This window comes from Thunnus thynnus, chromosome 18, assembly GCF_963924715.1.
Source record: "Thunnus thynnus chromosome 18, fThuThy2.1, whole genome shotgun sequence".
Lineage (NCBI taxonomy): Eukaryota > Metazoa > Chordata > Actinopteri > Scombriformes > Scombridae > Thunnus > Thunnus thynnus.
Window position 1 is genome coordinate 4,851,957 of NC_089534.1, and position 15,852 is coordinate 4,867,808.

Sequence of the window (15,852 nt, forward strand, 5' to 3'; positions counted from 1 at the left end):
CGACTGGATCCAAGACCGCGACGTTAAGACGCTGCGCAGGAAGAAGACCATGTTCAACAAGAAGAAGATGTTGGGCCGAGCCAGGACAGGAAGCAAGATGTTCGGGAACAAGAAGAAGAAGAAGAAGAAGTAGCTGCTGTGTGTTGTTGTGGACTGTAACTGACGGACACCTTCACTCCTGTTTGGCCGCCCAGGCTTCGTGGTCTCTCTCTCGGATGCCGTAGACGCCCGCCCACTCGTTGGACTGGTAGTAAACTGGGAGGAAACAGAGCAGAAACTGGTTTTCAGATCCAGTCAGCTGATGAAAACTTAATGGGATCAAATGATGACATGATCTGAGGAGAAGCCATGTTTAGTTGTTTTTTTTTTGTAAAATTAAAAAGACTTTGGTATACAGGACATTATGTTGCTATGGTAACACGTTTTTGTCTGCAATTGAACACAGAAGCAACAGATTTTCTTGAATCTGCTTTAACTCTGTAATATTATTCATACTGCTTCTGTGTTATGAAGGTAAATATATCAACAGAAATTAAAGTTGTTGTTTTCTGATGCTGTTTCAGTTTGTTTACAGTAGAAATGTACATAAATAACAGATAAACACGCCCATATTAGTTCTGACCAATGAAACACACTTAATCTGTTTCTGCTTATTTTAGATTTTTAAAAATCTTTATCATGTCAGGTTAAGTACGTACATGGTTCAGACATCAGGCAGCTGTTTTAACTGAAGGCTGAAAGGTCACTAATATATTTTTCATCAGTTTCCATCATAATTGTCAAGTATGATTAAAATTTGTTAGTCGTGTTCCCAAAATAAAACTGCACAAGTTTTAACTGTTGGAAATTGAGTCCAAACAACACAATATGTTTTCATCTAATATTGATTTTTGAGAGTAGCTGATAGTGTATTGGCTAATATTCTTTTAGTTTTTACATAAACACAAACTCTTTTTATTGCTTCTTTATGTCAGCTCTGTTCTTTCAGTAATTAACAGGTTTAAATTGTCTATTTGTGTTTTATTGTGTGACAGACAGACGCTGCTGTAGATCTATAATCAAATGATAAAATATTGGAGCAGTTATCAGCTGTTTTCCTTCCAGCTATCACTATGTAGAAATGATTAAGTAACAGTTTAAAGTTTAAGCTTAAAATTCATGTTCAGCTAATTAACTCTTTAAACTGTTAATCATTTCTACATATTGATAGCTGACTTCTTCATATTTGACAGTGTAGATGTTGTGCGTCATTGTCGTCTCCTCAAAATAAGGCCGCAGTGAGTGAGGACGTCCCTTTTGGTGAATTAAATTCCTCCGTCCTCGCTGGGAGGAGCTGAGATGTGAGTGAGGGAAGTGAGGAGCCACGTTAGCCAAATGAAAAGCATCCAGTAACCTTTAAAACTGCTCCTCTACCTGGAATGAATCAGCGCTTGATAAGCCCTCCCTCTTCTTCCTGCTCTCAAACACAACAAGCTCCACTCTGTGCTCATATTTCCTTGTTCCCTCCCCTTCACATCTACAGTTTGAAGATGGGTGTAACCAACATGTACAAGAGCTGTCAAACTGGTTTCACCTGTCAGGAAGTGAAATTCAGACAGTCGTTGCTGCTGAGAGCTGAAATGGCGCAGAAAGGAGATGAGCTGGACCGAGAAACCTTCTCTTGTTCGATCTGTCTGGATCCACTGAAGGATCCGGTGACTATTCCCTGTGGACACAGCTACTGCATGAGCTGTATTAAAACACACTGGGATGAAGAGGATCAGAGGAAGATCTACAGCTGCCCTCAGTGCAGACAGACCTTCACACCGAGGCCTGTCCTGGTGAAAAGCACCATGTTAGCAGCTTTAGTGGAGCAGCTGAAGAAGACTGGACTCCAAGCTGCTCCTGCTGATCACTGCTATGCTGGACCTGAAGATGTGGCCTGTGATGTCTGCACTGGGAGGAAGCTGAAAGCCCTCAAGTCCTGTCTGGTGTGTCTGGCTTCTTACTGTGAGAAACACCTCCAGACTCACTTTGAATCAACTACATTTAAGAAACACAAGCTGGTCGACCCCTCCAAGAAGCTCCAGGAGAACATCTGCTCTCATCATGATGAGGTGATGAAGATATTCTGTCGCACTGATCAGCAGAGTATCTGTTATCTCTGCACTATGGATGAACATAAAGGCCACGACACAGTCTCAGCTGCAGCAGAAAGGACTGAGAGGCAGAGAGAGCTCGAGGTGAGTCGACAAAACATCCAGCAGAGAATCCAGGACAGAGAGAAAGATGTGAAGCTGCTTCAACAGGAGGTGAAGGCTGTCAGTCGCTCTGCTGATAAAGCAGTGGAGGACAGTGAGAAGATCTTCACTGAGCTGATCTGTCTCATCCAGAAAAGAAGCTCTGATGTGACGCAGCAGATCAGATCCCAGCAGGAAACTGAAGTGAGTCAAGTCAAAGAGCTTCAGGAGAAGCTGGAGCAGGAGATCACTGAGCTGAAGAGGAAAGACGCTGAACTGAAGCAGCTGTCACACACAGAGGATCACATCCAGTTTCTACACAACTACCCCTCACTGTCACAACTCAGTGAACCTACAGACTCATCCAGCATCAATATCCGTCCTCTGAGATACTTTGAGGATGTGACAGCAGCTGTGTCAGAGCTCAGAGATCAACTACAGGACATCCTGAGGGAGAAATGGACAAACATCTCACTGACAGTGACTGAAGTGGACGTTTTACTGCCACAACCAGAACCCAAGACCAGAGCTGAGTTCTTAAAATATTCACTTGAAATCACACTGGATCCAAACACAGCAAACACACAGCTGTTATTATCTGAGGAGAACAGAAAAGCAACACTCATGAGTCAACAACAGTCTTATTCTAGTCACCCAGACAGATTCACTAATACATGTCAGGTCCTGAGTAGAGAGAGTCTGACTGGACGTTGTTACTGGGAGGTGGAGTGGAGAGGGGGAGTTGGTGTAGCAGTCGCATACAAGAATATCAGCAGAGCAGGAGACTCTGATGAATGTGTATTTGGACGTAATAACAAATCTTGGTCTTTAAATTGTGACGTTATCAGTTATACATTTTGGTTCAACAACATCCAAACTCGTGTCTCATGTCCTCGTTCCTCCAGAGTAGGAGTGTACCTGGATCACAGAGCAGGTATTCTGTCCTTCTACAGCGTCTCTGAAACCATGACTCTCCTCCACAGAGTCCAGACCACATTCACTCAGCCTCTCTATGCTGGACTTGGGCTTTATATTGATGGATCCACAGCTGAGTTGTGTAAACTCAAATAGACAGAAGTCATTTCAGACTTCATGTGTCAGATTCTGTTGTAATTCTTCATGTTTTTGTCTCCATTGTTTCTGAGAGCTCGTTGCTGTGGTGTTTCTGAACTGCACAGAGATCAGCTGTCAATCAAACTGGGATTGTCAACTTTTTTTTTTCTTTTCATTTGTTCTGTTGATGTTTTGAGTTCCTTTAAAATTCACTTTTTCCTGTGTGTTTTTATCCATGGAGGCTATCACTGCTCATGATGATGTTTTTAATCTTCACTGATGTTTCTTCAGATGAAAATGTGAACTTCTCTTTGTTCTAAATGTTAGTTTCATGTTTGTATTGATGTATTTGTGTGCTGTTGTTTCTCTTCCACTTCAGCGTCTTAAACAGAGAAAACAGCAGAACTTCCTTCATCATAGATATTTTGTTCTCATCACTTTGTAAATTGATAAAGAAATGTACAATCAAAGTGTAATTATCATGATAATAATCATTTATTATGTTCTTGTACATAGCTGACATTCTGGGTTAAACTAAGTGATTGTGTGGATGAAGTGAATCTGTACATGAAATCATTGAACTAGAGTCATTAAATAGACTTTACTGATTGGATGTAATCTGAAACTTTACATAATCAATAAACAAAGATGTTTTTTTTCAACAGTGAGCAAAGTATTTTCTTCTGTCTTCATCTCAGGATCTCATTCAAAGCTTGTGGAGAAAATGTGAAACTAAAATGAGAGTTTATTTGAGGCAGTTTTCCTCCTGAAACACCACAAAGTACAGAGTTCATGTTCAGAGCAGACAAACGTTTGTCAGTCAGTCTCTGTACTTTCAGCTTTCTTCACTAAAGCATTTAATGCTTTCTAGGTGGAGCTAATTTAACACCTTATACTGTTGAATAGTCTAATCTATAACAATACATATATATCAAATGTTTTATGTGTAAAATATTGATCTGATAGGTAACTAAAGCTGTCAAATAAATGTAGTGGAGTGGAAGTATAAAGTAGCATCAAATGGAAATTGATTTTGATTTTTGAGAGTAAAAATAAAAAGCTGATAATATATTGGCTGATATTCTTTTAGTTTTTACATAAACACAAACATTTTTGATAAGAATCACTCATTTAAATGCGACAGTAACAGCAGAGCTGTAACAATGAAATCCACAGAAAATTAATCACCAGTTATTAAAAAGTATTTTGATAATTGATTCTTCGTTTTGAGCCTCTCTCTCTCTTTTTTAAAGAAATATCTTTTTCTGATTCCAGCTTCTCAAACGTGAGTATTTTCTGGTTTATTTAGTCCTCTATGACAGTAAACTGAATATCTTTGTGTTGTGGACTGTTGGTTGTGACAAAACAAGACATTTGAGGACCAAACTTGTAAGGATTAAGTCATTTTCAGCTCGTCGTATTTGAGGATTTGTTGCTTTTCTTAGTCTTACATGACAGTAAACTGAATATCTTTGGATTTTGAACAAAACAAGAAATTTGATGACGTTTTCTTGGGCTTTGGGAAACTGTGATCAGCATTTATTTGACTGTTTTCTGAGATTTTATTGACCAAACAACTAATCAACAGATCAAGAAATTAATCAACAGATGAATGGATAAGAAAAATAATAGTTAGTTGCAGCTCTACTTGTTATTTAGCTGAAAAATACATTTGGCATTTCTGTATCATGATTTCTTGTTACTTACTGGTAAGATATCAGCTGGATATTTAGATTGATCTGTAAGCCTCTTGTTACAACTTAAGCACATTTCAAGTTGTCTTTTATTTAATTGTCACAGACATCAAATGAAAGCTTTGATTAACACTTGGTCAGAGGTGGAAGAAGTACTCAGAGTAAAAGTACATAAGTATTAGCAGCAAAGTGTACTTAAAGTATTAAAGTAAAAGTACTGTGAGTACTTTGAGTGTTTTATTCATTTTACATGTAAAGAAACGTCTCCAGACATGAAAACTGAACACATTCAGGAGTTTGGAGTCGTTTTAACTGGTCTTTAGCAGCCAGACTCCCCCTGCTGTTCATAAGAAGTGATGCAACAAGAACTCTGATCCTTCAATACAAGTAGAAATATTTCTGTAAACAGTGTAACCCCTGTGTGTGGACTTGTGTTTGTTTATGGTTCATGTGTTAATCAGATGTGTTACTGACAGATTTGTTCCTGCATTGTGTTTTTTTTTTTATTTTATTTTTGTCTTGTTTCAGTTCCAGAGCTGGAGGATGACGATGCTGCGTTTGGTGGTGAGTTACAAACCTTCATCACAGTTTTCATCCTGTTACTCAGAAGGGATAAAACACACTTTATTATCTAATATTGTCCAAAAAAAAGTGTCATTTTAATACAACATGAAAAACTAAAGGTGGAAGATGTGCAGAAGTTCTGTTTGCATACAAACACAGAGAAACATAGATGAAACAAAAATATATTAAATATCATTAAAATATTTTAAAAACATTAGAAAAAATAAGTGATAGAATTATTAAGAAGACATGAAATATGTTGTTACAGTGCACTAAAGCTACATCTACATGTGAAGATTAAAAAATTAATCAAAGAAAAACAGTAAATTACAAAAATGACGTCAACTTTACTTGTGTTTTTTTTGTTATCTGTAAGAAAAATGTATCTGAGTGGGAAGAAAAATCATGACACACTCAGTGTTGTATGTTTATTAAATCCTTAAAGACATCATAACATATTAATATCTTGTTTCTATTACATCAGATTATGAATTCAACTTTTTCTGCATCAAATAATGAAATAAAAATAGTTTCTTTGCAGATTCAGATGAAGAGATGGAAGCTCCAGATATCACTCCTCGTACCAAGAAGGGGAAGAGAAAATCCTCAGAGGAGCTCGACTTCTCTGGATCTTTAGGTTAATGCTGAGTTGAACTTTCTCTTTTTATCTGCCTTCATTTGTCCTGTTTTTATTTAGTAAAGTATATAAAGTGTGAGTTTTCCTTCTTTTGTGAATAATCCTCCGCTTTAAAAACTGTGATGTTTGAGCTGCAGACTGTTGATCGACTCATTTTAAAGTTGTTTTATTGATGGCTGCTCCTGCTCACAGGTTCAAAACAGACGAAGAAGAAGAAGAAGAAGAAGAAGAAGAAGAAGAAGAAGAAGAAAGGAAACAAAGACGCTGCTGTGTTTGCTTCTGAGGAGGAGGTGAGACGAAGAGAAACTGAAACATTTAGAGTTTATTCCCGAGTGACTGCAACAACTGAAATAGTTGAAATGAAGACAACCTGAAATCTACCTGATGGCAGCAGGTTTAATGTAAAAAATATCTGACAGGAGGAAAACTTTCAGATAAGCAGGAGGAACAAACCTTGTATCTCCCTTTTTTGATGCTCTTTCGTTTTCTCCTTCAAACACAAACTTTGACACGAAATATAAAATACAATTTGTAAAAACACAAAACACATTCACTTGAATTCTTGCATTACCTGCCACCTTCTCAAAATAAGAAGAGAAATAGTCTTATAGACGGTCTGCCAGAACTTTCAATAATCATTTAAGACACGTGGACACTAAGAAGAATAAAGAAATATTTTGTCTTTATGTTTTGACACATTTTCTACTTGAACATCTGAAGTAATTCCCCAACAACACAACAGTTTGACTCCACACACTGAAATACTTTTTACACAGCTTGGAGGATGAGCTGCTCTTACTTTGGTTTAGATCATCTGTTGATTGTTGAAAAGTTAATCTGTTGATTATTTTGTCGATGAATCGATTAGTTGTGTGATCCAAAAAATGTCGATCCCTGTTTCCCAAAGACCAAGATGACGTCCTCAAATATCTCTCAAAACACAGTTGTAATAGTATAATAACTGTTCACTTAAGAATGTCCTGAACACTACATTACAGTGTGTTATAAAGCATTTATTAAATGTTGCACGTGAAACAACATCAGACTCTGATCATCACTTTTAAAAAAAAGGAAAACATGAGAGAAACGTTTTTATTGAGTCGGCTGGATACCAGCAACATTTCATAACTTCTCCACAGAGACAAAATCAGCTTAAAACACTCACTGCATAAATAAATTAGGGCTGAGAGATCAAATTAATATCACAATATTCATATTTTCCATCATTTGACAAATGTAGGTAAAAACAGAAATGACTTTCATTACGATGTTCCATCTGATTCCTGAAACCAGAGGCGGGACGTGATGCAGACGTCCTCTCCTTGTCTTTCTAACACTTCCTGTCCCCCCGCAGGCCTGAAGCAGATCAAGTGGGAGTCTCAGCGTGACGACTGGATCCAAGACCGCGACGTTAAGACGCTGCGCAGGAAGAAGACCATGTTCAACAAGAAGAAGATGTTGGGCCGAGCCAGGACAGGAAGCAAGATGTTCGGGAACAAGAAGAAGAAGAAGAAGAAGTAGCTGCTGTGTGTTGTTGTGGACTGTAACTGACGGACACCTTCACTCCTGTTTGGCCGCCCAGGCTTCGTGGTCTCTCTCTCGGATGCCGTAGGCGCCCGCCCACTCGTTGGACTGGTAGTAAACTGGGAGGAAACAGAGCAGAAACTGGTTTTCAGATCCAGTCAGCTGATGAAAACTTAATGGGATCAAATGACGACATGATCTGAAGAGAAGCCATGTTTAGGTTTTTTTTGTAAAATTAAAAAGACTTTGGTATACAGGACATTATGTTGCTATGGTAACACGTTTTTGTCTGCAATTGAACACAGAAGCAACAGATTTTCTTGAATCTGCTTTAACTCTGTAATATTATTCATACTGCTTCTGTGTTATGAAGGTAAATATATCAACAGAAATTAAAGTTGTTGTTTTCTGATGCTGTTTCAGTTTGTTTACAGTAGAAATGTACATAAATAACAGATAAACACGCCCATATTAGTTCTGACCAATGAAACACACTTAATCTGTTTCTGCTTATTTTAGATTTTTAAAAATCTTTATCATGTCAGGTTAAGTACGTACATGGTTCAGACATCAGGCAGCTGTTTTAACTGAAGGCTGAAAGGTCACTAATATATTTTTCATCAGTTTCCATCATAATTGTCAAGTATGATTAAAATTTGTTAGTCGTGTTCCCAAAATAAAACTGCACAAGTTTTAACTGTTGGAAATTGAATCCAAACAACACAATATGTTTTCATCTAATATTGATTTTTGAGAGTAAAAAACAAAAAGCTGATAATGTATTGGCTGATATTCTTTTAGTTTTTACATAAACACAAACTCTTTTTATTGCTTCTTTATGTCAGTTCTGTTCTTTCAGTAATTAACAGGTTTAAATTGTCTATTTGTGTTTTATTGTGTGACAGACAGACGCTGCTGTAGATCTATAATCAAATGATAAAACATTGGAGCAGTTATCAGCTGTTTTCCTTCCAGCTATCAATATGTAGAAATTATTACGTTTAAAGTTTAAGCTTAAAATTCATGTTCAGCTAATTAACTCTTTAAACTGTTCCCTAATAATTTCTACATATTGATAGCTGACTTCTTCATATTTGACAGTGTAGATGTTGTGCGTCATTGTCGTCTCCTCAAAATAAGGCCGCAGTGAGTGAGGACGTCCCTTTTGGTGAATTAAATTCCTCCGTCCTCGCTGGGAGGAGCTGAGACGTGAGTGAGGGAAGTGAGGAGCCACGTTAGCCAAATGAAAAACATCCTGTAACTTTTAAAACTGCTTCTCTACCTGGAATGAATCAGCGCTTGATAAGCCCTCCCTCTTCTTCCTGCTCTCAAACACAACAAGCTCCACTCTGTGCCCATATTTCCTTGTTCCCTCCCCTTCACATCTACAGTTTTACTGCGGAAACACGTGTTGTTGAGATCAGAGCTGAAACTTGTGTCACTTCTCAGGAAGTGAACCTTAGACAGTCGTTGCCACTGAGAGCTGAAATGGCGCAGAAAGGAGATCAGCTGGACCGAGAAACCTTCTCTTGTTCGATCTGTCTGGATCTACTGAAGGATCCGGTGACTATTCCCTGTGGACACAGCTACTGCATGAGCTGTATTAAAGGATACTGGGATGAAGAGGATCAGAGGAAGATCTACAGCTGCCCTCAGTGCAGACAGACCTTCGCACCGAGGCCTGTCCTGGTGAAAAGCACCATTTTAGCAGCTTTAGTGGAGCAGCTGAAGAAGACTGGACTCCAAGCTGCTCCTGCTGATCACTGCTATGCTGGACCTGAAGATGTGGCCTGTGATTTCTGCACTGGGAGGAAGCTGAAAGCCCTCAAGTCCTGTCTGGTGTGTCTGGCTTCTTACTGTGAGAAACACCTCCAGACTCACTTTGAATCAACTACATTTAAAAAACACAAGCTGGTCGACCCCTCCAAGAAGCTCCAGGAGAACATCTGCTCTCGTCATGATGAGGTGATGAAGATGTTCTGCCGTACTGATCAGCAGAGTATCTGTTATCTCTGCTCTGTGGATGAACATAAAGGCCACGACACAGTCTCAGCTGCAGCAGAAAGGATTGAGAGGCAGAGAGAGCTTGAGGTGAGTCGACAAAACATCCAGCAGAGAATCCAGGACAGAGAGAAAGATGTGAAGCTGCTTCAACAGGAGGTGAAGGCCGTCAGTCGCTCTGCTGATAAAGCAGTGGAGGACAGTGAGAAGATCTTCACTGAGCTGATCCGTCTCATCCAGAAAAGAAGCTCTGATGTGAAGCAGCAGATCAGATCCCAGCAGGAAACTGAAGTGAGTCGAGTCAAAGAGCTTCAGGAGAAGCTGGAGCAGGAGATCACTGAGCTGAAGAGGAAAGACGCTGAACTGAAGCAGTTCTCACACACAGAGGATCACACCCAGTTTCTACACAACTATCCCTCACTGTCACAACTCAGTGAACCTACAGACTCATCCAGCATCAATATCCGTCCTCTGAGATACTTTGAGGATGTGACAGCAGCTGTGTCAGAGCTCAGAGATCAACTACAGGACATCCTGAGGCAGAAATGGACAAACATCTCACTGACAGTGACTGAAGTGGATGTTTTACTGCCACAACCAGAACCCAAGACCAGAGCTGAGTTCTTAAAATATTTACGTGAAATCACTCTGGATCCAAACACAGCAAACACAAAGCTGTTATTATCTGAGGGGAACAGAAAAGCAACATCCATGGATCAACAACAGTCTTATTCTAGTCACCCAGACAGATTCACTGAACGTTATCAGGTCCTGAGTAGAGAGAGTCTGACTGGACGTTGTTACTGGGAGGTGGAGTGGAGACAGAGAGAGATATGGGGAGTTGGTGTGGCAGTCGCATACAAGAATATCAGCAGAACAGGGAGCTTTGATGAATGTGGATTTGGACGTAATAACAAATCTTGGTCTTTAAGTTGTAACACTAACAGTTATACATTTTGGTTCAACAACATCCCAACTCCCGTCTCAGGTCCTTGTTCCTCCAGAGTAGGAGTGTACCTGGATCACAGAGCAGGTATTCTGTCCTTCTACAGCGTCTCTGAAACCATGACTCTCCTCCACAGAGTCAAGACCACATTCACTCAGCCTCTCTATGCTGGACTTTGGCTTCATTTTATTGGATCCACAGCTGAGTTGTTTAAACTGAAATAGACAGAAGTCATTTCAGACTTCATGTGTCAGATTCTGTTGTAATTCTTCATGTTTTTGTCTCCATTGTTTCTGAGAGCTCGTTGCTGTGGTGTTTCTGAACTGCACAGAGATCAGCTGTCAATCAAACTGGGATTGTCAACTTTTTTTTTCTTTTCATTTGTTCTGTTGATGTTTTGAGTTCCTTTAAAATTCACTTTTTCCTGTGTGTTTTTATCCATGGAGGCTATCACTGCTCATGATGATGTTTTTAATCTTCACTGATGTTTCTTCAGATGAAAATGTGAACTTCTCTTTGTTCTAAATGTTAGTTTCATGTTTGTATTGATGTATTTGTGTGCTGTTGTTTCTCTTCCACTTCAGCGTCTTAAACAGAGAAAACAGCAGAACTTCCTTCATCATAGATATTTTGTTCTCATCACTTTGTAAATTGATAAAGAAATGTACAATCAAAGTGTAATTATCATGATAATAATCATTTATTATGTTCTTGTATATAGCTGACATTCTGGGTTAAACTAAGTGATTGTGTGGATGAAGTGAATGTGTACATGAAATCATTGAACTAGAGTCATTAAATAGACTTTACTGATTGGATGTAATCTGAAACTTTCCATAATCAATAAATAAAGATGTTTTTTTAACAGTGAGCAAAGTATTTTCTTCTGTCTTCATCTCAGGATCTCATTCAAAGCTTGTGGAGAAAATGTGAAACTAAAATGAGAGTTTATTTGAGGCAGTTTTCCTCCTGAAACACCACAAAGTACAGAGTTCATGTTCAGAGCAGACAAACGTTTGTCAGTCAGTCTCTGTACTTTCAGCTTTCTTCACTAAAGCATTTAATGCTTTCTAGGTGGAGCTAATTTAACACCTTATACTGTTGAATAGTCTAATCTATAACAATACATATATAACAAACTGATCAAATGTTTTATGTGTAAAATATTGATCTGATAGGTAACTAAAGCTGTCAAATAAATGTAGTGGAGTGGAAGTATAAAGTAGCATCAAATGGAAATTGCTTTTTATTTTTGAGAGTAAAAATAAAAAGCTGATAATATATTGGCTGATATTCTTTTAGTTTTTACATAAACACAAACATTTTTGATAAGAATCACTCATTTAAATGCGACAGTAACAGTAGAGCTGTAACAATGAAATCCACAGAAAATTAACCACCAGTTATTAAAAAGTATTTTGATAATTGATTCTTCGTTTTGAGCCTCTCTCTCTCTCTTTTTTTTAAGAAATATCTTTTTCTGATTCCAGCTTCTCAAACGTGAGTATTTTCTGGTTTATTTAGTCCTCTATGACAGTAAACTGAATATCTTTGTGTTGTGGACTGTTGGTTGTGACAAAATAAGACATTTGAGGACCAAACTTGTAAGGATTAAGTCATTTTCAGCTCGTCGTATTTGAGGATTTGTTGCTTTTCTTAGTCTTACATGACAGTAAACTGAATATCTTTGGATTTTGGACAAAACAAGTAATTTGATGACGTTATCTTGGGCTTTGGGAAACTGTGATCAGCATTTATTTGACTGTTTTCTGACATTTTATTGACCAAACAACTAATCAATTGATCAAGAAATTAATCAACACATGAATCGATAAGAAAAATAATAGTTAGTTGCAGCTCTACTTGTTACTTAGCTGAAAAATACATTTGGCATTTCTGTATCATGATTTCTTGTTACTTACTGGTAAGATATCAGCTGGATATTTAGATTGATCTGTAAGCCTCTTGTTACAACTTAAGCACATTTCAAGTTGTCTTTTATTTAATTGTCACAGACATCAAATGAAAGCTTTGATTAACACTTGGTCAGAGGTGGAAGAAGTACTCAGAGTAAAAGTGCATAAGTATTAGCAGTAAAGTGTACTTAAAGTATTAAAGTAAAAGTAATGTGAATACTTTGAGTGTTTTATTCATTTTACATGTAAAGAAACGTCTCCAGACATGAAAACTGAACACATTCAGGAGTTTGGAGTCGTTTTAACTGGTCTTTAGCAGCCAGACTCCCCCTGCTGTTCATAAGAAGTGATGCAACAAGAACTCTGATCCTTCAATACAAGTAGAAATATTTCTGTAAACAGTGTAACCCCTGTGTGTGGACTTGTGTTTGTTTATGGTTCATGTGTTAATCAGATGTGTTACTGACAGATTTGTTCCTGCATCGCTTTGTTTTTTTTTTGTTGTTGTCTTGTTTCAGTTCCAGAGCTGGAGGATGACGATGCTGCGTTTGGTGGTGAGTTACAAACCTTCATCACAGTTTTCATCCTGTTACTCAGAGTGGATCAAACACACTTTATTATCTAATATTGTCCAAAAAAAAGTGTCATTTTAATACGACATGAAAAACTAAAGGTGGAAGATGTGCAGAAGTTCTGTTTGCATACAAACACAGAGAAACATAGATGAAATAAAAATATATTAAATATCATTAAAACATTTTAAAAACATTAGAAAAAATAAGTGATAGAATTATTAAGAAGACATGAAATATGTTGTTACAGTGCACTAAAGCTACATCTACATGTGAAGATTAAAAAATGAATCAAAGAAAAACAGTAAATTACAAAAATGACGTCAACTTTACTTGTGTTTTTTTTGTTATTTGTAAGAAAAATGTGTCTGAGTGGGAAGAAAAATCATGACACACTCAGTGTTGTATGTTTATTAAATCCTTAAAGACATCATAATATATTAATATCTTGTTTCTATTACATAAGATTATGAATTCAACTTTTTCTGCATCAAATAATGAAATAAAAATAGTTTCTTTGCAGATTCAGATGAAGAGATGGAAGCTCCAGATATCACTCCTCGTACCAAGAAGGGGAAGAGAAAATCCTCAGAGGAGCTCGACTTCTCTGGATCTTTAGGTTAATGCTGAGTTGAACTTTCTCTTTTTATCTGCCTTCATTTGTCCTGTTTTTATTTAGTAAAGTATATAAAGTGTGAGTTTTCCTTCTTTTGTGAATAATCCTCCACTTTAAAAACTGTGATGTTTGAGCTGCAGACTGTTGATCGACTCATTTTAAAGTTGTTTTATTGATGGCTGCTCCTGCTCACAGGTTCAAAACAGACGAAGAAGAAGAAGACGAAGAAGAAGAAGAAGAAGAAGAAGAAGAAGAAGAAGAAGAAGAAGAAGAAGAAGAAGAAAGGAAACAAAGACGCAGCCGTGTTTGCTTCTGCTGAGGAGGTGAGATGATGGGAAAAAAAAAGTTGATCCCCGTTTCTCAAATGACGTCCTCAAATGTCTCGTCTTGTCTCAACCAACAACTCAAAGACATTCAGTTTACTGTCACAGAGGACTGAAGGAACCAGAAAATACTCACATTTTCAGAAGCTGGAACAAGAATGTTTTTACGTTTTGTTGGTGATTTAATTTCCTGCCAATCAACTAATTGATTAGTTTACTGATCATTGCAGCTCTATAAAAAATGTCAAAACATCTCAATCACTCTGTTTTCAGTCCAAAACACACAGATATTCATTTTACATCATATACACAAAAAAGTTGCAAAACTTTATATTTGAGAAGCTGTAAACAGTGAATTTCTTGCAAAAATAACTCAAATGATTAATTGATTGTCAACAGTTGCAGATTAATTGATTAATCAACTAACTGTTTCAGCTCTAGTTGGGTTGATACAGTTTTTCAACCTTGTAAACTCATAAAACCTTCTGATACCAAAGTTCACTGACGTTTAGCCTAAACGAGGCTCATTTTGTGTTCTTCCAGAAAAGTTGATATGTTGGAGATAAAAGGTTTTCACCATATAACATAAAACACAGTGTGTTGGATTGAAAACTTCCTGTTTCAGTTAAAAATTGTTTGGTGTTTTTCAGTTTGGTTCCCTGCTGGATGAGAACGCCGGCTCTAAGTTTGACAACATCGGACTGAACGCCATGAACAACAGAGACAAAGCAGGTAAGAGACACCTGAACGACACCTGATGATGTGATGCAGACGTCCTCTCCTTGTCTTTCTAACACTTCCTGTCCCCCCGCAGGCCTGAAGCAGATCAAGTGGGAGTCTCAGCGTGACGACTGGATCCAAGACCGCGACGTTAAGACGCTGCGCAGGAAGAAGACCATGTTCAACAAGAAGAAGATGTTGGGCCGAGCCAGGACAGGAAGCAAGATGTTCGGGAACAAGAAGAAGAAGAAGAAGAAGAACAAGAAGAAGAAGAAGTAGCTGCTGTGTGTTGTTGTGGACTGTAACTGACGGACACCTTTACTCCTGTTTGGCCGCCCAGGCTTCGTGGTCTCTCTCTCGGATGCCGTAGACGCCCGCCCACTCGTTGGACTGGTAGTAAACTGGGAGGAAACAGAGCAGAACCTGGTTTTCAGATCCAGTCAGCTGATGAAAACTTAATGGGATCAAATGACGACATGATCTGAAGAGAAGCCATGTTTAGTTGTTTTTTGTAAAATTTGAAAAGACTTTGGTATACAGGACATTATGTTGCTATGGTAACACGTTTTTGTCTGCAATTGAACACAGAAGCAACAGATTTTCTTGAATCTGCTTTAACTCTGTAATATTATTCATACTGCTTCTGTGTTATGAAGGTAAATATATCAACAGAAATTAAAGTTGTTGTTTTCTGATGCTGTTTCAGTTTGTTTACAGTAGAAATGTTTATAAATAACAGATAAACACGCCCATATTAGTTCTGACCAATGAAACACACTTAATCTGTTTCTGCTTATTTTAGATTTTTAAAAATCTTAACCATGTCAGGTTAAGTACGTACATGGTTCAGACATCAGACAGCTGTTTTAACTGAAGGCTGAAAGGTCACTAATATATTTTTTCATCAGTTTCCATCATAATTGTCAAGTATGATTCAAATTTGTTAGTCGTGTTCCCAAAATAAAACTGCACAAGTTTTAACTGTTGGAAATTGAGTCCAAACAACACAATATGTTTGAATCTAATATTGATTTTTGAGAGTAAAAAACAAAAAGCTGATAATGTAT

At 37.7% G+C, this 15,852-nt stretch overlaps 3 protein-coding genes and 1 long non-coding RNA gene across 4 annotated transcripts; all 4 read left to right on the forward strand.

The window, feature by feature from the left end:
* Positions 1 to 1,583: 1,583 nt before the first annotated feature.
* Positions 1,584 to 4,171, forward strand: LOC137168910 (tripartite motif-containing protein 16-like). The gene has a single exon (XM_067571773.1). The coding sequence runs from the start codon at positions 1,620 to 1,622 to the stop codon at positions 3,288 to 3,290; it is 1,671 nt and encodes a 556-aa protein (XP_067427874.1). The 5' UTR covers positions 1,584 to 1,619; the 3' UTR covers positions 3,291 to 4,171.
* Positions 4,172 to 5,478: 1,307 nt separating this feature from the next.
* Positions 5,479 to 8,103, forward strand: LOC137168917 (uncharacterized). Its single transcript, XR_010924362.1, has 4 exons — positions 5,479 to 5,530; positions 6,072 to 6,167; positions 6,360 to 6,457; positions 7,522 to 8,103. It is a non-coding gene; the product is annotated as an uncharacterized lncRNA (long non-coding RNA).
* Positions 8,104 to 9,000: 897 nt separating this feature from the next.
* Positions 9,001 to 11,446, forward strand: LOC137168909 (tripartite motif-containing protein 16-like). The gene has a single exon (XM_067571772.1). It carries the CDS (start codon positions 9,180 to 9,182, stop codon positions 10,860 to 10,862), a length of 1,683 nt encoding a protein of 560 aa, XP_067427873.1. The 5' UTR covers positions 9,001 to 9,179; the 3' UTR covers positions 10,863 to 11,446.
* A 1,475-nt stretch (positions 11,447 to 12,921) lies between these two features.
* Positions 12,922 to 15,480, forward strand: LOC137168913 (CCAAT/enhancer-binding protein zeta-like). Its single transcript, XM_067571775.1, has 6 exons — positions 12,922 to 13,108; positions 13,650 to 13,745; positions 13,938 to 13,950; positions 14,008 to 14,065; positions 14,716 to 14,797; positions 14,880 to 15,480. Exons 2-6 carry the CDS (start codon positions 13,664 to 13,666, stop codon positions 15,062 to 15,064), a joined length of 420 nt encoding a protein of 139 aa, XP_067427876.1. The 5' UTR covers positions 12,922 to 13,108; positions 13,650 to 13,663; the 3' UTR covers positions 15,065 to 15,480.
* Positions 15,481 to 15,852: the final 372 nt, after the last annotated feature.